Here is a 23,426-nt window from a genome sequence, read left to right on the forward strand (position 1 = left end):
AACGTCCCACCATGCCGTTTGTACAGATCGTCACATTGTGAGATTAGCATTCGTATACAAAATATTGTGGCCTTAGTATGTTTCTTTCTTTTATTTTTTTTAATCTTGGGTTCCCCAGATGCCTTTTTAAAATCTGTTTTTTTATATCATTGTGAATCAAATGCAAATACTCTTTTATTTCTTTTATTCTGATACTGTTGTGGTTTTTGAAAACTGCTGACGCGGGTGGTTTAAACTGGACTAATGAGTTATTCTGATTAGCTGTCCACTTTGTGATAAAAATTACTACTATAGGTCTTTTTATTTTTTACTGCTAACATCATCACAGTATATAATGCTAAAAGGGTTCCTTTGAAGGAGAGGGTGGTGCTGATGGGGCTCCCCGCTGCAGTTTGGCTTCAGCCGACGCTCACTTGGAACTCTGCAACACAAAGAAAAAGCTTTGCCATCCAGATGTTCTGCTGTGGATGTGTAAAAGTTGTCATTGGGTCGAGCCGTGAGTGAAGTGGCTGTGGGAAGGAGGATGAACTCTCAGATGCTGTGACTGGTTTTCCAGCCTGGAGACAAAGAGGTGGCTGATGGTGTTGGACTTTCTCAAACTTGCTCCTTTCTGTCACTGTTACACTCATATCCACGGCCTGAGGGGTCCACGCTGGGCCTGAGGGGTCCACGCTGGACCTGAGGGGTCCACCCTGGGCCTGAGGGGTCCACGCTGGACCTATGGGGTCCACGCTGGGCCTGAAGGGTCCACCCTGGGCCTGAGGGGTCCACGCTGGACCTATGGGGTCCACGCTGGGCCTGAGGGGTCCACGCTGGGCCTGAGGGGTCCACGCTGGGCCTGAGGGGTCCACGCTGGACCTATGGGGTCCTGGGTGGATGGGCTGCTCCACAGGCCACTTTTTGTTTACTGGATCACGAAGGATTCCTGTGGTCTCTTTATCCCTTCCAAATAAGCGTCAGAGTCCTGCAATAAGCGATATTTTACCAAAGGTTTTATTGGTTACTGGTCCTGGTTTTTTAAGACGAGGTTGTAAAAAATGCGCCATTTTTATCCTGGAGTCCGAGGTAACAAAAAGGGCCGAGTTTGAGAAATGCAAAATATTTCGCTTTGGTAACACTATTCCCATCCGTGGAGGGTATGAGCACATGCGGGGAAATGGCGGCAGGGCAATACAGTATATAGTTCTTGTCACTTGTTAATAACTTTTTTCATTTATTAGTTTTTAGTATTCTCAACATTGTTGAAAGGAGCTCGACTCCTTCGATCATTTCTTATAAGACAGATATTTGAATTTTGCTTCCAGACAGATCAAAGGAAGACTTTGTCTGGGGCTTTTTTGTTTCTTTGCATCATGTTTTGATGAGTTTCAAGGACCTTTTATTTTGTTTTTTGGATGAAAACGACACTGGAGTGAAAAGAAAAAGACAAAAAAAGATATGGATTTTTTTTTTCCTTCAATCTGTATTAGGTTTTAGACAAAGCCCTTTCTCCTCAACCCAACTAAAGAAGGTGAACGGAACAATTTGGATCAGTACAGTTGGGAGCCCGGTCTGTTCTGTACTTTTGACATTAGGGGGCGTAGTACTGCAGAAAGAGACTTTCTTTCTTCTACAGTCCCTGGTTTTTGTAGTAAATGAAACTGATATTAGATGAACAGCAGCATAACAATAGCTATCACAGATTAGTTGTCTTCTTTTTTTAGTCTTGCATGCAGTTATGGTCCTCAGTTAAAATAGGATCTTGATATTGATTATTTTGTGTAGGAAAATGAGTGCATAAGAACTTCCTAAAATTGTTTTTGATTATTGTAAAATGGGCTAACTAATATGTACCCTTGTGATCCAAGTAGTTTCAACTGTATAAAAAAATCAGAGGAGAGGCTTCTTACTATTATGCTAAAATAAAGAATTTGTAAAGGATTTTCTGTTTTTTATTAAATGTATGACATGTTGATTTTAGGGGATTTTAATATTCATGTTGATGACCCCAGTGACTGCCTAGGAAAGGCTTTTGCAGCTTTATTAGATGTTGGTTTCACCCAAAGTGTGAATGAACCCACTCACTGTCATAAGCACACCCTGGACCTTGTTCTAACCCATGGGATAGAGATCAGCCAGCTGAGTGTCCTTCCTCTTAACCCCATCATTTCTGATCACTTTCTGATTACCTTCCAGCTTACACTGGAACATCCTTCTGCCCCAGTGAATAAGAAACAACTTAGAAGAATCTTAACTGACCGTTCTGTGTCTGAGTTTAAACACACAGTTCAGCCAGTACTTAGTGATATTCTGAGAAAATACTCTGAGACCAGCTCCCATAGTATCAGTCCTAGTATAAATGACCACTTTGTTAATGATGCCTTACAAGCCCTCAGGAGTACACTCGATGTTGTTGCCCCCTTGAAACCTAAGTTCGTCAGACAAAACCGAGTAGCACCGTGGTTTAACGCTGAAACTCGTTCTCTTAAACAAGAAACCCGTAAGTTGGAAAGGGAATGGCGCCGCTCCGGTTCAGAGCAGTCTCTGGATATCTGGAAACATAGCCTATTAAATTATAAAAAAGCTCTGCGTAGAGCTAGAAGCCAGTACTATTCAACCTTAATATCAGAGAATGGAAACAATCCAAGATTTCTTTTTAGCACTATAGCTAAATTAACTCGCAGTCAGAGCTCAGTGGAACCACATGTTCCTGTTTCTCTCAGCTCTGATGATTTTCTTACATTTTTCGATAGTAAAATCTCAAATATTAGACATAAGTTAAATCAAGTTATTCCTACTATCAGCCCAGAGCAGGCTGAAGCGGTAGAAATGGAGGCATCCATAGAAACCTCTGTAACATTAGACTGCTTCACTGCTGTGGATCAAGCGGAAATAACATCAATTATTACGTCCTCCAAATCCTCAACGTGTCTGTTAGACCCAATTCCCACTAGACTTTTTAAAGAAACTTTTCCCCTAATTAATGATCCCATATTAACAATGATAAATACCTCTCTGGAAACGGGTTACGTGCCACAGTCTTTTAAATATGCAGTTGTTAAACCTCTTCTGAAAAAGCCCAGTTTGGATCCTAGCATCTTGGCCAACTATAGACCGATATCAAACCTGCCCTTTATTTCTAAAATCCTAGAAAGAGTTGTAGTTAAGCAGCTTTACTGCCACCTACAGGACAACAGCCACTTTGAAGACTTTCAGTCGGGGTTTAGACCTCACCACAGTACGGAAACTGCACTAGTTAGAGTCTCTAATGACTTGTTATTGGCTTCAGAAAAGGGACTACTTTCTATTCTGGTCCTGTTGGACCTCAGTGCTGCCTTTGACACTATCGACCACGGTATTTTACTCCATAGATTAGAGCAGGACATAGGGATCAGAGGATCTGCTCTCCAGTGGTTTAAATCCTATCTGTCTGATAGGTATCAGTTCGTTAATGTAAATGGCCATTCCTCTCAGTGCACTCGAGTCAACTATGGAGTCCCACAGGGCTCAGTCTTGGGACCGATCCTGTTTACGCTTTATATGTTACCCCTAGGAAACATAATCAGGAAACACAGCATTAATTTTCATTGTTATGCCGACGATACGCAGTTGTATTTATCCATGAAGCCTGACCAGAATGACCAGATAGAGAAACTGAACGCCTGCATCAGTGACATCAAGACCTGGATGACAATTAATTACCTCCTCTTGAACCCAGAAAAAACTGAGGTCATTATACTTGGTCCTAAAAACCTCAGAGATGCTCTGTCTGCTCAGATAGTCTCCCTGGATGGTATAAGTATAGCCCCCAATTCCACAGTTAGAAACCTTGGGGTTTTACTTGACCAGGATTTATCATTTAAGGCTCACATATCTCAGGCATGTAGAACTGCCTTTTTTCACCTGCGAAATATTGCTAAGATCAGAAATATACTTTCTAAGAGTGATGCTGAAAAACTCATCCATGCATTTGTTACGTCGAGGCTGGATTACTGTAACTCCTTGTTAGCAGCGTGTCCTAAGAGTTCCTTAAGAAGTCTCCAGCTTGTTCAGAACGCAGCTGCTAGATTGTTAGCTGGAACCAGCAGAAGAGATCACATCACTCCTGTGTTAGTTTCGCTCCATTGGCTCCCAGTTGATTCTAGAATCAAGTTTAAAATCCTCCTGTTAACCTATAAGGCCTTACATGGAATGGCCCCGTCCTATATTAAGGACCTCATAGTCCCTTACCAACCAATCAGAACACTTCGCTCGCAAAATGCAGGACTGCTTGTGGTTCCTAGAATTAGTAAAAGTACGGTTGGAGGTAGAGCGTTTAGCCACCAAGCCCCTGTCTTATGGAATAAACTCCCAGCTCATGTAAGAGAGGCCGACTCAGTTTCTACATTCAAAGCTAGACTGAAAACATTCCTCTTTGGACAGGCTTATTGTCAGACTGGCTAGTATTCAGAGATTATTTAACTTAATGTTAGTTTGTTTAAATTAAACTTAATAATAACTATTTCTTTTAAAAGGCTGCTAGAAGTTGAAGCTGGGGTAACTATGGTGCACTGGGGTTCTGTCCTCTTTCCTTTTTTACTTCTACCCTTCCTCTCCTCTATTCTTGATCATAATTTATCATTTAGTTCTCCATGCCTCTGTTTGGTGCAGTGCGATTCATGTATTGTCCCTCTTTTCCTCTCCCCTCCTGGGGAGTGGGAGTGCTTCCAGACTCCAGTTGGCTCATCCGTGCTCCAGTTCCTGACCGTTTACCTCGCCTTTGCTCCTGCTCCTACACCTGGCTGTGGATCCTGCCTCTGGCTCATCTCTGGCTCGTCTCTGCTCTGTACCTGACCGAGTACCTCGTCTCTGCTCCTGTTCCTACACCTGGCTGTGGATCCTGCCTCTGGCTCATCTCTGGCTCGTCTCTGCTCTGTACCTGACCGAGTACCTCGTCTCTGCTCCTGTTCCTACACCTGGCTGTGGTTCCTGTCTCCGGCTCGACTCGCGCCTTTGACTGTCCCGATAACCACGGCTGGATGAAGCTCGTCTGCTGGACTTTTATATATGTAGTTGTAGATTTAGATAAGTTAATTCTTCTCTAAGATTTCTGGTAAATCGCCTGTCCGTCCTGGGGGAGGATCCCTCCTTCATGTGGGCACCCCTGAGGTTTCTTCGTTTTTTCCGGAATCCGGTTTTTTTTGGGAGTTTTTCCTTACCGCGAAGGGGGGTCTAAGGGCAGGGATGCCAGTATAGCTTAGTCAGTTTGTTAGTTCATTTTAGTATTTTTCTATTGAACTCTTTGTATTCGTGATCCTTTTGATTTCATGTTTTACTTCGAAGCCCATCGAGACGACTGTTGTTGTGATTTTGGGCTATACAAATAAAATTGAATTGAATTGAAAATTGAATTTGATTTTTTTTCTTTTTGTGTTAAATTTGAAGTATTTTTGGCTTAAAATCTAACCTTTTTATTTCTCAAAGCATTTTCAAAACAATTTGGACTAAAAATATTCAATGTAATCCGTCAAATGGATAAGTGGAAAACATTTAATAGAACAAGGAAAATATTCATTCATCCTTATTTAAATAAATTACGCCGTAGAAAAAGGTTTGACATCCATCATAAATGTATTATTTTTACCGAAGTTACGTGTTTCACCACAGCCTTTTTTTTGTAGATTAGCTCATAAATGCAGTTTATTAAAAAATATTTTATTTAGAGTTTATTAAAAAAGTTTGCACTTCACTCCCAGAATTCAGAAATTCAGAAACCCACGCCGGAAAAGCATCAATGACGGACAATAACTTTGCAACTTTTGCTAAAACAAAACTAAGATAATGTTAAAAATGAGGACTTTTTTATTTATTTATTTTAGATTTTAAAAAGAACAATTGCTTGGCTTTCATTGTGTTTACATTACCTTGTGGGGCACATATGGACTGAATCAGCTGGTTGGATGATCGGCACAGGAGTAAGTATCTTAACCCCTAAACCACGAAGACACTGAAAGTTTTTCAAAACCCCTAAACTGGATCCTGCTTTTAATTGTGTTTTTGACAGAGTAGAGGATTTTATTAATCCCACAAAGGGGAAATTACCTTACCATAATGGCTCTATTAAAAACAGATAACACTAACAATACATTTAAAATTGTATTCACAATTTTTTTCTTTCACTTTGATTAAACAATAAAACAAAAGATCTTACAGAAGTTTATTTACCTAGGAAATGAAAGGGAACATAAAAAAAATTATATTTCTGCCACTTTTACATACTTAACCCATGTGCTTTCCTAGGCACTTTAGCATTGTGAGTTGGGTCATCTAGACCCACTAGACCAGGGGTCGGGAACCTATGGCTCGCGAGCCATATATGGCTCTTTTGATGGTCACATGTGGCTCACAGACAAATCCTTAATTATACTTTTTTTTTTCATTAGACCAGTCCTTCTCGGGCGCGATGCGATGCCAGAGGCGCGCAGTAGTAGCGGTGCTTGGAGAGAAAACTATCAGTTTACTGTTATCTATTATTTCACAGAGTTTGCACCACCCGGAAACCTGTGAATTGACGTGCCTAAAACTGCACGCTCCCGTCTCTGAGGAAGAGCGCGCAGTTTCGGGGACGGGATGTGTGAGGAAGAAAGCCGGGGGGGAGGGGGGGGGGACCGGCAGCAGGTGAATTGCGCAGGGATGGTAAAAACGTAAAGCCGCTGCCCGTCACTCATTGCAGCGTGTGAGTGAGTGTTTGGTTCCTTGTCCACATCTAAAGAACATTCAGACCTAAGATCCCGTTTAAAGTCTCAACGCCTGCATGAAGCAGAAACTCACCTCGTATCAACCAGACTAGACCATCAGCAAAACTACCATGAGAAATACTCATCATTTATCAGCAACAGCATAACAATGTTATTAAAAAGAATCCACAGACTTATTGTACTTTAAAAGTGTTGAAATTACATCAAATGCACACATTCACTTGTATATTTAGTTTTAAACATATTTTCGCGGACTGAGTTTAACTTTGCTGTTGGGCCGCGTTAAAAGTTCTGGAGTTCATGGAACGCATCGATCAAGCAGAGATCTGATTGGCTCTCAGTTCTGTCGCTCAGCCTGTTGTTAGGTAGTTTGGACCAATGGGGTTCAGCTATGGGCCGAATAAGGGAAATGGGGGGGGGGGCTGGAGCGGGAGGGGGGAATATAAAGTTGGGAGAAGCGCTCTCGTCTCGTCTCGGCGGGAGAGAATAAGGAGTTGCTGAATTAATTGAACGGCGTTTGTTGCGGTCTACAGTAACCAGAATAAAGAACCTTAAAAGAGGTTAAGTCTCAGTGCCTCAGTGTGAGAAAAGGACACAACATTATTGTATGGCTCTTTGGAAATCACATTTAAAAATATGTGGCGTTTATGGCTCTCTTGGCCAAAAAGGTTCCCGACCCCTGCACTAGACAGTGCTCTGAACCTTTTTTCTTCAATGATTTGTGATCTTCACTGGTGTCCATGGATTACATGAAAACTTTCCACCTTTATCCACCTTTGTCATGGTATGGAGAACACGTCAATGTAAGGGTGGGGTCATCTAAGATAGAACAAGGGTTAAATAAAAATCTTTATATATCTATAATCAGATACAGTATCTTTTTTTAAAAAAAGATACTGTATCTGATTATTTATAAACATATCCGCAATATATCAATATCTGTATGATTGTGGTTTGCATCAAGGCATTCCGTTTTGGATTTTTTAAATTTGGATACTTGGAATTGAGGAACAGTCCAGGTTTCTTGAGGGACCTGAAAGGTGATTTGAAATAAAATTTATTATTTATCAATATTATCATTACTACTCTATCCCAGATTGGTAAGCAGTCAAAATGTAAATATTGCCTCCAAGTCTTTTCTACCTTATTTACCCAACAGACCTCTGCCCCCTCATCCCACCACACTCCCCCATCCATCTTTCCGGTCCTTGGAGAACTGCGTGGTCTGATGGCAGAGAGGACAAAAGGCTTCCTCAGTCTGTTTGTGGACATCAGTCTGTTGCTGAGTGTGCTCTCCTTTGTGTGAAGACCGAGTACAGAGCTGCGTTTTTCATGACTTGGACGACACCGTCTGTGCTGCTGTCCCTGCCTCCACAGTTCAGCTTCATTCAACAACCAAGCTTCCCTTTAATATCACACCAGCTTTTGGTGCTCTTCTTATTTAATGCTGCACCTGCTGTAACAAGTTTTATTGTTTATTTCTTCCAGTGTATTCATCTAAATTTGACTGCAATGACACTGATTTGGCTGTAGAGGGCGACAACCGCTCTATTTAATGTTAAGAGGCAGACGAAGAAGTACTCTTTGTTTACGATTGTTGGGCACATTTCTGCCCCCTAATGTCTGGTTTTAATTGGACAGACAAAATAATCCTTTATCTTTGCATTTAAAAAATGTTAAACAGCTCATTTAATGATCAGAGCCAGCTAGAATGCGGAGGCGCAGGCGGCGGAAGTCTGCTTCTCCATGACTCCCGTAGCTCCGCAGACGGGATCTCCTCCTCCAAGTTCCTGAAGGCTGAGCTGGAGCTCAACGCCCATCTGAGGGGCCTGACATTCAGCGAGCCTGTCCGCCACATTTACAATCCGCTGGAGTATGCCTGGGACACCCACCGCTGCTACGTGGAGAGGTACTGCCGCGCCGGGCAGAGCGTCCTGTTTTTGGGCATGAATCCTGGACCCTTCGGCATGGCACAGACCGGGGTGAGTTCCGCAGCATCCGTACTGCTTCAGTCCGAAAGTATAACTGATGTTTAACTAACTAGCAACTCACTCACTCACTCACTCACTCACTCACTCACTCACTCACTCACTCACTCACTCACTCACTCACTCACTCACTCACTCACTCACTCACTCACTCACTCACTCACTCACTCACTCACTCACTCACTCATGTCACGTGACGTCACGCTTTTCCTCCCTTCAGGTCCCTTTCGGTGAGGTCAGGTCAGTTGTTGATTGGCTGAAGATCACAGGAGAAGTTGGTCGCCCTGACAACGAGCATCCCAGGCGTCCCATCGTGGGTCTGAGGTGCACCCAGCGTGAAGTGAGCGGGGCTCGGTTCTGGGGCCTCTTCAAAAAACTGTGCGTGGAACCAGACCGTTTTTTCAAGCACTGCTTTGTTCACAATCTGTGTCCACTCGTCTTCATGAATCACGGTGGGAAGAATCTAACCCCCCCGGAGCTGCCTGCAGCTGAGCGGGACGCCCTCCTGGCCAATTGTGACAGCGCTCTGTGTGAAGTGGTGAAGGAGCTCCGCTTCTCTATGGTGATCGGTGTGGGGCGGGTGGCGGAGCAGCGGGCCCGCAAGGCGCTGTCCGCTGCAGGGCTGAGCGTTCGGGTGGAAGGCATCATGCATCCATCACCCAGAAACCCGCAGGCCAACAAGGGCTGGGAGGAAGCTGCAAAAACCAAACTGGAGGAACTTGGAGTTCTTTCCCTTCTGTGCAACACTTCTGAAGAACATGGTCTTCTGCACTGACGTCAGTGTCATCAATGACACTGACAGAAAACAGAACTTTTTATACAGGTCGAGAAACGAGCTTTGGAAACATTTTCTGATTTGTTAGAAAGTTTCTTGCTCTTATAGGCTTGGGATCAAACAGAGCGTGCTTCATCCTAAGGTCAGAAAGAAGGAAGGTCTTCCTCCTTCAGGATTTTTTAGACAGTGGAATTTATGTTTTCCAGGTCCTGAAGCAACTAAAAACCCCTCAGACCATCACACTCCCACCACCATATTTCTGTTAGTGTGTTTCTTTTCTATGAAAAGAAACTTTTCTATGATTAGATCATTTGTTTTCATTGATGGCGTCTTTTATATTGATCCTCAACCTGCATTGATGCTGCTGGTTGTCTATCTACTCTTGCTCCTTCTGATCTGTTTTGGTTTTTGCCACTGAAGTGCTGTTTGAACAATTCTCTCTGAGAAGCCAAAAACTTCACTCTGGAAGCAGTTCATTAGAAATTTGCCTCCAGGTTTTAGGCAGACCAACCCCACTCCTCCTCCCCTCCCCGTTGCTGAGAGCTCTCAGTTTTCATGCTCTCCCGCTAGCTTACAGCCTCTCACATCCCCAAACTAATAACCGTTTGAGGCAAATACCAGTTTTCACCTTAATGTTCTTTATGTATGTCCTCCATCTTTAGAAAAATCCCAACCATAACATATAAAAACCCATCAGAGTGGGTCTTTCATTCTTGGTTCGTCAGATTTTTCCTACAGAACTCTGAAGAACTTTCCTGTTCTTGCTCAGGTTTTTGTGATGAACTCTGTTGTGCAGGTCCTTGTTCTCTGTCAGTTTCATATGGTGGAGTTTTTAACTCTGCGGTTGCTTATCTGGGGTCTTTTGTGACTTTTAGAATGAGTTGCATTGTACATTTTGGGTAATTTTGGGGTTCCTGTGGGAAGGTTCACCACTGTTCCAGGTGTCTTCATTCGTGGATAACGGCTCTGTAGTTCTCTGGTGCCCCAAAGCATCCATAAACGTAATTGTTTTTTTTAGATTGCAGCATATTGAAGATCTCAACTTTGTCTGGCAGGTCCTTTGAACTGGTTTCTTGATGGAGAAAAGCAGTCATCAGTGGTTAGAAAGAATAAACTCAGCTCTCCAAAGACGGACCACAGGTTGAGCTCAAACATCCAATGTGGCAAAAAGTAGGAAATCAGAACAGCAGCAAACACTTTCTCACACTACAGGAGCTGAACAATTGTGTGTTTTTTTCTTCATGTTTACATTTGAAACTCAGGTTTTGTGTAACTTTTAGAGATACTAGAAAAATGGTTTAATGGGTTTTACACTATATTACCAAAAACCTTTTCTCACCTGCCTTGACTCAAATGAACTGAAGTCCCATTCCTGAGTTCAATTTGATGTCGGTCCACCTTTTGCAGCTTTTACAGCTTCAAGTCCATTGGGAAGGCTGTTCACAAGGTTGAGGAGTGTGTTCTGTGATGTCACATGGGTGATGTCACACACATCGATGTTGATGGAGAAGTCCTGACTCTCAGTCTCCGCCCTTATTCATCCCAAAGGTGTTCTATGGGGTTCAGGTCAGGACTCTGTGCAGGCCAGTCCAGTTCATCCACACCAGACTGTCATAGCGGCGGCCGTGGTGCGGTGGTAGGGCGGTCGACTTCTGATCGGAAGATTGCAGGTATGATTCCCGCACTGCCGGCCCCATGTGTCTTGTCTCTGGTGGAAGGTTGGTGCCAGCGTTCAGCAGTGGAGCCGCCATCAGTGTATAAATGTGTGAATGTGACTGTAAAGCGCTTTGGGCCTTCGAATACGGTAGAAAGTATATAAGTATACACCATTTACCGTCCATGTCTGTATGGACCTTGCTTTCACAGTCATGTTGGAGGAGGACAGGGCCTCTCCAAACTGTTCCCACAAGGTTGGCAGCACGGAATTGTCCAAAATGTTTTGGTGTCCTGAAGCATTCAGAGTTCTTTTCACTGGAACTAAGGGGCCAAGCCCAAGTCCTAAAAATCAACCCCACACCATAATTCCTCCTCCACCAAACTTCACACGGCACCATGTCAAATGTACTGTTCTCCTGAGAACCTCCAAATCCAGACTGGTCCATCACATTGCCAGATAGAAAAGTGTGATTCATCACTCCAGAGAAGGTGTCTCCACTGCCATAGAGTCCAGTGGCGGTGTACTTTACACCAGTGCGTCCGACGCTTTGGTTGATGTGTGGCTTGGATGCAGCTGCTCTGCCATGGAAACCCATTCCACAAAGCTCTCTGTGTACTTTCCTTGGGCTAATCTGGAAATCACATGACTTTCTGAGCTCTGAAGCAATTGGCTGTGCAGAAAGTCGACGAACTCTTTAGGCTATGCGCTTTAGCATCCTCTGACCCCTCTCCGCCAGTGGCCCACAACTTTGTTGCAGAGTTGCTGTTGTTCCCAAACTTCCAATTTGTTTTGATAGAGCTGACTCTGGGATATTTAGGAGCTAAGAAAATCTCACCACTGGATTTGTTGCACAGGTGGCATCCTAAGACAGTTCCACGTTGGAATTCACTGGGCTCCTGAGAGCGACCCATTCCTTCACAAATGTTTGTAAAAACAGTCTGCATGCCTGGCTGCCTTAATTTATACACCTGTGGCCAGACCAAGTGATTAGGACACCTGATTCTGATCACTAGGATGGGTCAGGCAATACTTTTGGTAATAGCATATATGGGGTAAGATGGAAAATCTGTTAAAAATATTTTTTTGAGATTTTGATTTTTAGACCTTTTAAACCCGTTAAGCTCAAAGATGTTGGATAATGTAACTGAAAGTAGCTCAATACTGGTTTATTGAAATGCAATTTTACATGTGGAGTTAACGTTTTCAGCTTGTTTTATCTTGTCAACACATTTTTATGTACCTTTATTGTGTCTGTTTCATAAAATTATAATGTTTTGCCACAAAAAAAAAACTGGAAAACAAAAGCAAAGGAACCTCTAACTTTATATTCACCCCTATGATCTCTGCATTATGAATAAATCCAATGAAATTTGTATGGAGTTTGTTTTTGTCTGGTTTCTCAGATGAATCTGTTTGCCTGAGAACAGTTCTGCTGCTGTCCTGACCCCCACCTGTGCAAATGACACAAGTCTTGCAACATGCAGCAGATCCTCCAGCGGCATCTTTTTATGGGAGTTGAAGTCTGGAGCGTTACCGTTCTCTCCAGCAAGCTCTGCATTCACAAACTGCATCTCCCATGAGCCCCCCCCCTCATCTGCTTTGGTCTTATTTGGGACTCCCGGTTTAGAAGATGTTGTGAAACTCTTGCACCTGACAGGATTGCTCATCAGTATCTGCAGGCTCATGCTCTGCTCAGTCTTCTCTGTGCTGCCTGAAGAGATTTCTGTGGACTAAGGTAAGAGTTACATTATTGAGTTTGTAGTTTTATGAAATACTCAACTGCATGTTTCTGTTTAATAATCAAAGGAAATATCCGTTTTTATTTTAGAAAATAAAATAATGCAATTTTTGATATCTGTAGTTTTTGTTCTGTTGCTTTATGAGTTTACTTTTTACTAATCTTCCAGAGTGAAAGCTCATGTTTATCAACAAAGTAGACACAGTAGTTTCTCTAAAAACTCAAGATTATATTTCAAATAATTAATAAAAATGTTAATATTTGAAGTAAGAATTGTTGACAAACTTCTTGTTTATGAAAATCCTGCTGAGCCACGGGCGTGAGGATGTTGTGACCACACTACTGCATTCCTGAGCTGACTCTGCTATCACCTTCCGTCAGCTGTTCCCATCCAGTCGCCCATCAAACCTAATCCCTGAGTCTGTTCTGTATCAGCAGCACAACCTCCCATCACCATGGAAAAACAGTCTACTGTGATGTTTCGAAATGTGGGACAACTGTACTTCCCCCAAACCAGAGTGGAATGCCACTACAGCCTGACCTCAGGCCACCGCTGGAGCAGCAGTGACTGGATCGGGATTTTTCAGGTACAATCCGCCGTTTTGGCTCCATTCATTGACATGAAGAAGAAACATGAGCAGAAGGAATGATATTTGATCATAAAAATGTTTTTTTTTCCTGCCACAGCTGGGATGGTCTTCAGTGAAAGACTATTACACTTACACATGGGCTCTTGTGCCTGAAGGCTACACTGAGGGCCGCTGTGCCGACTCCTGTGCTCTTTTTCACGGTGAGGATTCAAACCTGACAACACTTCTGTTAGGATGGACTTAGCTTTACCTATGACTCATCGAAGCAGGATGTCAAACTTTATGGAAAGTTTCAGTGCAGATTGTCATTATATCTCCTCCTAATGTAATATAAACCGTAAATAGCCCTAGAAACCACAAAGTCAACACCAATAGACAAGCCCTCATCAGAATAATTTCTTTACTGGAGAAAATGTTTTAAATGTGTTTATTGTTTTAAATACGTAACATTAAACAGATCACCCCAATGATCTCCTGTGCCGGCGTAAATGCAAATTACCAGTAAATGTTTAAAAGTAAAGTTTAGAAATCAAAAAGATTTAAAAGATTAGAAGATTTAAAGTGTAGAGGCATTAAAATTTTACATTTCTAAATAAAACACACATTCTATAATTTAAAGAGTTATAATAAAATTAATGTTTAGAATATTCATTCAGATGTTAATGTAAAAAAAAAAAACGTAAAGAAAGGGAATCTTGCCATTTTAACTGAAGAATCAAAAACCCTCAAATTTTAAAAGTTTTTGATGCTTTAGAAACCTCCCAAAAAATTACACAAGTTTAGAAATGGAGGCCTTTAGTGGGATCTTTACTCTCCACCCCACCACCACCAATGCTTCTCATAATTAACCGCGACCGCATTAAACAAATCATTTCTAAAAATAAAAGGCTTTTAAACAGATGTGGACAAACTAAAATGCTGCGAGAACGAGTAGGTTTATATTTCTAAGGACACAAAGAATTTGGCCCACATATGCAGAAAACAACAGATTCACAAGAATATTTTTTAAAAATACATGTGCATAAATTCCTCAGTAGATTATCCATAAAAAATAAAACGATCTTAAAGAAATCAAACAAAAGGAGAATACATACTAAAACACTTCCGCTACCATAACCTGGACACATGAAAATGTGTCATTTCAGGATTCCTTAGTGATTTTCTTTTGAAAGTTTGCATGTACTTTAATTGTGAAGAGCACTAGGAGGAGCTTTCAGCTAAAGCTGCAAACTGTTGTAATACCCCCCTGAAGCATTATTGTTGGGAGAGCTTTATGAATAAAATAATCCAAAGAAATGACAGGAGCAAAAGATTAGACTAAAACAATGAGATTTCTAGAAAGTGAATTGTCTCATAAAATAGTGCTATTCTTGGCAACTGTGTTGGAGGTAGTATCATGGTGTGGGCCAATTTTAAAATCACTGCACTTTTAATATTAACCAGTTCATCGTAAATGTCTTTGCTAAATTCTTGATTTCGGGCCACCAATGGATGTTGATAAACTTTCAAAATGGTCTAAAGCAGCTCTGTGTATTCTTAACACAGCATCCTACCTGCCCAGACCCAGTTCTTTGGAGTTCCAGTTTGTTTATGTTGATGAGAAGGGAAAGGTGTGTGCTCGTAGCCGCCCCTTCACCTTTGGCGCTCCTAAACCGTTGGAGGAGCTGGAGACTCTAAAAGAAGAGCAAGATGAGGAAGACGAAGGAGAGGAGCTGCTGCTGGTCATCCCCAGAGCTCAGCTGCTGCAGGTTGGTAGAGACACACATGCAGCACATTTTATAACTTCCACCCTCATGATTCAAAACATTCGAATCCTTTTTGTGACCAGAGTCAGCTGGAGGATTGCTTAAAAAAGCAAAACAGTTTACAGAGAGCGTTGGATGTGGCCAGAAAAGAGAGTGAGAATGAAAAAGAAGTCGACAAAAGAGCGAGAAGCGATTGGGAGAAGGAAAGGGAGGCGATGAAGGAGAAAATCACTGAACTCAGAGATAATCTGAGGCACAGCTGTGAGATGCTGAGGAGGATGGAGGGCAAACAACAGGTGTGTGTCAGGACATGCTACTGTGAAACCACCCCAAAAAATGAACACAAATGATCTAATTACCTATTTTCTCACTCAATGAAGGATGGAAAATGTAGTCAGGAGAATCTCACCAGTGAACTGAATAGACTCTTGGCTGAAAAAGCAGAAAATCAGCTGCAAATCAAAGACCTGGAGGATAAAATCAGACTTCTGACTGACAAAGAAACGGCAGCCTGCAGTGAACTGGAAAGGCAAGAGGTTCATGGATTTTTTTTTCATTTAATTAATTAAACTTTGAGTCTAACTGTGATTTTTGTTGATGCAGGCTGAGAGAAAAAGTGAAGAAAATGTCCATTCAGATGAAACGCGACGAGGAGAAAAGAAAGTCTCTACAGGTAACAGCTGGATGCTGGTGGTTATGATCTGCATGACAGGGGAACGTCATCTTTGTCACCTGAACAGGTGGAGATTGAGACTTCTGCTGCAGCGGTGCAAGGACTGCAGGAGCGCCTGGAATCCAATGAGCTTGTGATTGAGAGTCTGCGCAGAGAGCTGAAGGAGCTGGGCGCTCGTCAGAATCACACCTACGCTGAGCTGCACCAAGCCCGGCTGCAGGTGGCCCAGCTCAACCTGCAGCTGTCCGAAGAGGACCTGCTTCTCAGAGAGGAGCGGGCCAACTCGGCTCTGGAGAAGGAGGCCTACAAGCATGCAGCAGAAGTGAGGATCCAGAGGGGAGGGGTTTTTGTTTGAATTCATTCTTCCACAGTGTTCTTCACGATTTCTCTGCAGATTAATAAAAATAAGTTGCAAGATCTGAGCTGTGAGCTTCAGAGGACAGAGCAGTGGCTTCAGGATGAAAGGATGGACAGGGACAACCTGGAAGCAGAGCTGCAGAGAGAGAAGGTAAGGCCACATGCAGGACGATTGCTATTATTTAACACAAACAACCTCAGACCTAAATTTAGCTCCACTGCTGGAATTTGGCTTCATCATTTACCCAGAACACATTTTGGAAACTGGAGAAACATGCCAGAGGTCAGCAGAGTTTTTTTATTTTTATTGCTCATGTGCTGGCACAAACAGAAGCAGCTTCCGTGAACAGTGAGTAAACATTTCCTCACATCGTCATGTGACTAAAGAAGGAATAAGGAGCTGGCCGTGTCAGATGTCAGAGGGCTCAAACAGGGTGTTGCTGTCGTTCGAAGGTGCTGCTGCGTGAGGCCAGACAGGAGCTTCGGGAGGCAAAGACCAGTCTGAGGAAGATCCAGAAGGACAGGGAGGAGGAGCAGCTTCACAAACAGGCAGGATTTTCACCATAAATGCAACCACAGGGGGGCCCCATCCAGCTCTTTTATGTGCTGGTCCCAAGTCAGGGTACATGCAGAGGGTTGTGTCTGAAGGGGCATCTGACCCGATTTGCAAATCACAAAATGCAGATCCCATATATGTTCTAAAACCTTTTAATTCACATGAATGCATAGACTATGTCCTGCTGTTAGCAGAGGTGGGTGTAAAGAGTTACTCAGATTACTTAAAATGTTTTAAAGAAAGATGTTGTCCTCAGAGTAGTTTTACAGCCCCTGTAAACTAACATTCCTACGCTTAAACAAAACCTGGGTTCTTTGAGCTTCTGAAATTCACGTCTCTGAAGGTCACTGACAAATATTTAAAAACAGTATTAACCTTTTAGTTTAGACCTGGAAATGATAATTTACGCTTTAATCTTTTCTCGTTTGGATAATTTTATTCTCTTTTATTTGTTAAGTCATTTGCAGATTGTCCAAAACACCTTAGCGAGGCGTTTAACTGGAGCCAGTGAACACATAACTCCTCTGTTGTCTCCTTTCCATCGGCTTTCAGTTGAATTCAGTATTTTAGAGCTTTGCACGGACAAACTCTGACACATTACTGACCGTTTAACCCCTTACTCTTCAGCCAGATCCTTGAGGTCTACAAACCAAAATATATTATTGTGCTATTTTATTTAGTTTGTGTGTGTGAGGTTATTTCATTGTGAGTTCTTCTCTTTTGTTGTGGAGACTGAGGTGAGACAGAAAGCCTTTTAGAGTGTTTGAATCCGCATTTTTCTCATCTTTTTGCTTCATTTTTGGTGATTTTGTGAATCTCTGAGGTTTCATTCTAACAGAGCAAACCTTCTTGTGCAGTTACTGGTTTATATCCTGGTGTTAGAGTATTTTTGCTCGATTGCTTTCAAACCTGCAGCTTTATACCTTGCAGGATCTGGTGAGCTACATACATCAGTTGGAACACAGGCTGGGAATCGTGCCTGAATCTGACAGGAAAAGATTGGAATCCTCAGGTGTCAGTAAGTTAAAAGCCTCATAATTATTTGGGTTGTTTGATTTTTGTGTTCATGATTCCAATGCAAACAACTGACTTCTTCCTCTTCCTCAGAAAAAGATGATGAAGATTCCTGTAGACCAGATTCCTACCCTGTGTCTGACGCAGACGAGTCTCTAGCTGAAAGCAAAGGGGAGATGATTGACACTCAGGTGTGAAATCAATCACCTCCAAAAGTTATGGTATCTTAGGATGTATTCAGACTGGAGACATTTAAAGTGAATCAGAGTTATTTCCCCAACACACCGGAACAAATTTTCAGTCTACACCCAAGTGGACTTTGGTCCAGGACCAGGAACTGCTCTCTGACCCATCTTTTGGTGGTGGTCTCGGTTAGATTCCAGTCGGACTGAGCTTTAGTTCGCTCAGAGTTTCTTCCGTCTGAATACAATCCGTTCCCGGAGCGGAACAACTAAACCAAACGGCCACAGAAGCCGGGCATTCTGGGATTTGTAAACAAAGTAGGAAGGAAGCAATTGTGACGATGAGACAAAGCAACTCATTGAACTGTAGTCAGATGAATGCATCAAAACAACTTTTAGCACGATACACATTGTTACACTGTATTCCCAACAATCTATGTCATAAGCACTTATCAGCGTAGCTTCTTTGATGTCTCCTCCGTAAGCGCCTTGCAGCACGCCTCAGCTGGGCCAAAGCAGCAGTAAAAAGTGGAACTGACGTTGATACAGAGGTTTAAAACTGGTCAGCAAAATTCAAAGTTTGAATCAGTGAAATATCCCAGCAAAGATTGCAAAACGCACGACTTCCATTTTTCTTTCTCTTGTTGCGTTGCTCCGCCCTCATAATTCCTGGCCAGTGCCTAAAGAGATCGTTAGTCAGATGGTTTTGTTTACAAGCTTTGGTTTGAGTTGGAAATGTCCGAATAAAGGCAGTCTGTATACAGACCAAGCACAAGGAAACGTTTGCATTGGTGGTAGTGAGGGGGTTTTGGCTGCAGTATAAAAGGAACATTTTTGGCTGTTGACTGTCAAATTAAATGCATGAAACATTTAGATATTTTAAAAACACAAAACCTCACAGAACATTTACTTGGAATATATATTATTCCATTAAAAGAATAGGGATGGGGTTGGATAGATTTGTTTCTTCCCACTCCCTTTCAATCAATTAATCAGCCACTATTTCACAATTATTGATATAATGGATTCAATGGGTCGTGTGTGTACTGTATGGATAGGGGGAAAATATGCAATATATATATATATTTCCTTTGTTTTATTGCTGAAATATCTGAAAATAAACCACTCAATCAAACTAAAAATACATTGAAAACAATTATAAAGTTAAATTAACAAAAATAAATATCTGATGACTGATAGCTGATCCATATTCCATGATGGGAATAAAAATTCACATTTGAGTTTTCTTTAAACTTAATTGGTTCTTTGCTCTTCATTTACCCCATCATTGGTGTATCCTATTCTTTAAATTCTATTCTGCAGCCATACTGCAGTTCTGAATGTGAAACCAGCAGCGGTTGGTCTGATCCCCAGGATCCGCTCAGTCTGGGACCACATAAAAACACATATACTATGAGGAGCTCCTCATGATGCTTGGAACACGGTCCCTTCAAAATATCCAGAAAAACGCTGAAGAAAACAGCAAAATAGATTAACACAAGATAAAAAATTGAATCAATTTTAAAAGCAGCATCACATTCATATAGCAAAAATACATTCTAATCTCTATTTTCTGTTTGAAACAGTTTTATTCTGTGTTGTCTAGCTCACATTCAAACCTCAAGCTTCTATTTGTTAAACCAGGAAGAGAAGAGGCAGAACTGTGAAGCTGGAGCCGCTGAAGACGAGCACCTGATCCCACCTGAACTCTTCAACCCCGTCCTGAGGTGAGGAGTCTGGAAGCTGCTCCTCAACACACGCACTCTGTTTCCTGTCCTTCAGCTGCCCGACTCCTAAAAAAAGCCTCGTGATTATTTTGGTCAAACTCTAACCACACTTTTACATAAAAAGAATAAGAAAGGGAACAAAATGACGTAAGACGATGGATGTTCATTTGGGAATGACACTTATTTATCAGGTGAGGCGGGGGATTCACTTTAGATTTCCTCAGATCTCTCAGTTTAGAAATCAGCTTCAGTACTTCTAAAAACAAAATCTGTTACCATCTGAAAAAAGTGAAATTTGAATGAATGGTGCCAAATAAAAACCCATTTTGCTCAGCTCTTAATTTAGGCAGCCATTTAATGTGGCGTATTTGAGTCAAAGAGCCTTTTTCACCTGTCGTTTCTGGTCAGGGTAAAAAAAATAGCTTCAGAATTAAAGGATATGATCTGCCAGTTAAATTGTAGCTTTTATTTGAAATGAGAGGAAAAGTATTTGGCTTAAATCCCTGCAGAATTCCTCCTCACTTGAAACAGTTTATAAAAATCCCTTTAAGCTTTATTTAGTTCATTTTAACACAAAATCTTGTCTAAGGTTCCATGGGATTGGTGGATTTCTTAAAAAAACAGACTTAGGAAAACTTTAAAACAACCTTTTTTGTGATGACAGTTATACATTTAAACAGGAAGTACGGTACATAATAATTAATGCCCTCAGTTCATGTTCCGGTTCATTTTTCCATCTAAAGAAGAGCTAAAGAAATGTTTCATGTTGGAGTCACTTGTCAGGTTTTACATGTCTTACTTCAGTAGGTTTGTTTTGAACTGAAAGAGTTATTTTTTTTTTTCTGGTGAGGATAAAAAAGGAAAATATCTTTCACCTGACACTTTAGCTGTTACATTACTGGTCTTCTTTAATTAAATAATATTTTTTTTTTGCCCTGTGTTATTATTTTAGCTCTTAAAGTTGTAAACAGGTTCAAATTCTTTTCAGGGAAGGAGACTTATGAGGTTCCATTTGTGCCAAAAATATCAAAATGTGTTTTTGCGTCTACTGTTATGTCTTTGGTCCATTGTCTATGTCCACTGATCGTGTTTTTGCGTCCACTGTCTATGCTTTGGGCTCATTGTCTATGTCTATTGAACGAGTTCATTTTACATTGGTTCATGTCTATGTATTACTAAGCAATATCTTCTGCATGCCCATGATTCTTTGATTATTACTTTGTATTAACTTTGTGATGTATATGCTTGTATATGCTTTATCCTTAAACTTTATCTTTGTCATTGTCCTTATCCCATGTCGTCTAACTACGGCGTCAGGAAGATCCTTAGCAACCGTTGCTAGTGTCGTTTGCTACGTCGTCTCGCCATGTCGTCAGGAAAATCCTTAGCAACCGTTGCTAGTGTCGTCTGCTACGTCGTTTCACGTGTCGTCAGGAAGATCCTTAGCAACCGTTGCTAGTGTCGTTTGCTACGTTCTTTCACCATGTCGTGTCCTTAGATCTTGCTGTATTTCAAATTTTGCAAAGGTCGTCAGAGAAGTCTTTTGTACGGTCGATAAATTGTTTCCCGTATTATCACGGAACAAAACACTTTAAAAAAAAAACCTTTATTGACAATCCTGCAAACGCGCACTGCCAGAAAGGGGGGGGGGGGGTGCAGCGTACAACTGTTTCACGTTCCCGTTTAAAGTTATTTAGAGTATGGCTTTAATTTAATCTTGTGATGAAACTATTATTTCAAATTATTTTGAAAAATGACTGATCTTTATAAAATATGTTGTTACAAATCTGATGGATAAACGAGGATCAGACGGGCTAATAAGAGCCTTATGTGGTCCCGAGTGCGCCATCTCATGGTCACATAAATAGATTAAAAAGAAAAGCTCAAAAACCAGTCAGTTTTCGACTGTTATATTCATAATTAGTGACTCGACCCACTAAAATTTGAGAAGGTAACTCATCAAAGATATTTTAAAGGCCTCCTTGCAAGGCCCCCGTAAATCGTTCAGCGGCAAAAAAATAAATATTGCCATGGACTAATGACTTGAGGGTTTATTTCTGAACAAATACATTAAATCAACACCAATGTGTTTGTAATTTTATTATTAATAAATCAACCACGTTTTTCATGATCAGAACACAGCACATTCATAAATAGTCTTCGTAAAATGTTCATATTTATTATGTGTCATTCTCCGCGTTAAATAGAAGTAGTTCGCCTCCAGATCAGGTGGTGGCGGTAATGCGCCACTTTGTTTTCGTTTCAAGCGTTGTATGCATGCCCCCCCCCCCCCCCCCCCCCCCTTTCTGGCAATACGCGTTTGAGGGAATATCAAAATAAAGTTCATCTTAAAAACGTGTTGTCATGGTTAACCCTGACGTCTGCTTTGATAAACATTTCTTTTTCGTTCCGTGGTAGTACAGGAAAAAATTTACCGGCCTTACAAAGGACTTTTCTGACGACTTTGGCAAAATTTGAAAAACGAGAACATCTAACGACAAAACACGGGGAAACGTCGTAGCTAACGACAGTAGCAAACACCCTAGCTAACGACAGTAGCTAACGACAATAGCTATCGACAGTAGCTATCGACAGTAGCTATCGACAGTAGCTATCGACAGTAGCAATGGTTGCTAAGTCCTGACGACAAAGTGAGACGACCAAAGACATAGACAGTGGACACAAAAACAGATTTTTGGCACAAATGGAACCTCATAGAGACAGGCCTTAGTAAATTTTAGTGGCCATATTTGTGAGGATAGTTTATTTAATAAAACAGATTTGAATGAAACAGATTTGGAAACTAACACCTTTTTCCCTTTGCAGTGAGCTCGCTGACGCTCCCATGTGGTAAAACAAGGAAGAGCAGATGGACAGCACATCCATAGATCTGGAGACATCTTTTTTTTTTGATATTTTTCCTAATAAGTTTGATTTTTGCTTTCATTTGTAAACTTATTTTGTTATAATTAAGAACTAGTAGCACATTTTTACTTTAGTAATCAGGCTTGAGCTGTCTGCCTGCAGACGCCTTGAGTTTTATTTGGAGTCTTGACTCAAAGTTGACACAGGGGAGGTTTTTCTGGAGCACTTTTGTCCTTAAAGTCTGTTAAATATAGAGACATTTGTAGAATCTTTAGGTGTGTTTCTGCAACATTTGTGAGGACGAAAAGGCTTAGAAAATAAAAAATAATATGTCTACATACACATTTTTCATGGTAATTTTTAAATAATTTATCAGAAATCCATCCATCAATCTTCCTCCACTTATCCGGGACCGGGTTGCGGGGCAGCAGTCTAAGCAGAGATGCCCAGGCTTCCCTTGCCCCAGCCACTTCCTCCAGCTCCTCTGAGGGGACCCTGAGGCGTCCTCGTTCTCTGCTTCTTCAAAAGAAGGCGTGTCAGTGGGATTGAGGAGATCCTCGAAGTAGTCCTTCCATCGCCCGACAATGTCCCCAGTCGAAGTCAACAGCCTCCCACCTGCACTGAAAACGGTGCCTGTGGAGAACTACATTCCCTTCCTGAGACACCGGATGGTTTGCCAGAATTTCTTTGAGGCCAACTGATAGTCCTTCTCCATGGCCTCACCGAACTCCTCCCAGGTCCGAGTTTTTGGCTCCGCAACAGTCCAGGCCGCAGCTCGCTTAGACTGCCGATACCTGTCAGCTGCCTCTGGAGTCCTGCAAACCAGCCAGGCCTGGTAGGACT

At 41.8% G+C, this 23,426-nt stretch overlaps 2 protein-coding genes and 1 long non-coding RNA gene across 4 annotated transcripts; 2 read left to right on the forward strand and 1 right to left on the reverse strand.

The window, feature by feature from the left end:
- Nucleotides 1-560: 560 nt before the first annotated feature.
- LOC144992208 (uncharacterized) lies at nt 561-944 on the reverse strand. The gene is made up of 2 exons (XR_013656084.1): nt 859-944; nt 561-698 (listed from the first exon to the last, which is right to left on the reverse strand). It is a non-coding gene; the product is annotated as an uncharacterized LOC144992208 (long non-coding RNA).
- A 7,323-nt stretch (nt 945-8,267) lies between these two features.
- LOC101163811 (single-strand selective monofunctional uracil DNA glycosylase) lies at nt 8,268-12,509 on the forward strand. The gene is made up of 2 exons (XM_011475466.4): nt 8,268-8,698; nt 8,925-12,509. The coding sequence occupies exons 1-2, from the start codon at nt 8,390-8,392 to the stop codon at nt 9,477-9,479; spliced, it is 864 nt and encodes a 287-aa protein (XP_011473768.1). The 5' UTR covers nt 8,268-8,389; the 3' UTR covers nt 9,480-12,509.
- calcoco1b (calcium binding and coiled-coil domain 1b) lies at nt 12,509-22,923 on the forward strand. 2 transcript variants are annotated; one of them, XM_011475468.4, is made up of 14 exons: nt 12,509-12,871; nt 13,310-13,461; nt 13,562-13,664; nt 15,010-15,212; nt 15,293-15,505; nt 15,590-15,738; nt 15,813-15,882; nt 15,950-16,204; nt 16,277-16,390; nt 16,693-16,788; nt 17,726-17,813; nt 17,903-18,000; nt 19,636-19,718; nt 22,545-22,923. In XM_011475468.4, the coding sequence occupies exons 2-14, from the start codon at nt 13,330-13,332 to the stop codon at nt 22,570-22,572; spliced, it is 1,632 nt and encodes a 543-aa protein (XP_011473770.1). In that variant the 5' UTR covers nt 12,509-12,871; nt 13,310-13,329; the 3' UTR covers nt 22,573-22,923. The 2 variants fall into 2 exon arrangements, with proteins under 2 accessions (XP_011473770.1, XP_011473769.1); XM_011475467.4 differs by having other exon boundaries at nt 13,313-13,461.
- The last annotated feature ends 503 nt before the right edge of the window (nt 22,924-23,426 follow it).

The sequence above is a fragment of the Oryzias latipes genome, chromosome 5 (assembly GCF_053564925.1).
Source record: "Oryzias latipes strain Hd-rR chromosome 5, Olatipes_Hd-rR_3.1".
NCBI classification, from domain to species: Eukaryota; Metazoa; Chordata; class Actinopteri; order Beloniformes; family Adrianichthyidae; genus Oryzias; species Oryzias latipes.

Bases quoted from the DNA above. Each gene is read 5' to 3' on its own strand.
- LOC101163811 (XM_011475466.4), top strand. From the start codon at position 8,390: ATGTTAAACAGCTCATTTAATGATCAGAGCCAGCTAGAATGCGGAGGC. The intron at 8,699-8,924 runs GTGAGTTCCGCA...TCCTCCCTTCAG, and splicing joins TCGGCATGGCACAGACCGGG to GTCCCTTTCGGTGAGGTCAG.
- calcoco1b (XM_011475468.4), top strand. From the start codon at position 13,330: ATGGAAAAACAGTCTACTGTGATGTTTCGAAATGTGGGACAACTGTAC. The intron at 16,789-17,725 runs GCAGGATTTTCA...TATACCTTGCAG, and splicing joins AGGAGCAGCTTCACAAACAG to GATCTGGTGAGCTACATACA. The intron at 17,814-17,902 runs GTAAGTTAAAAG...CCTCTTCCTCAG, and splicing joins ATTGGAATCCTCAGGTGTCA to AAAAAGATGATGAAGATTCC.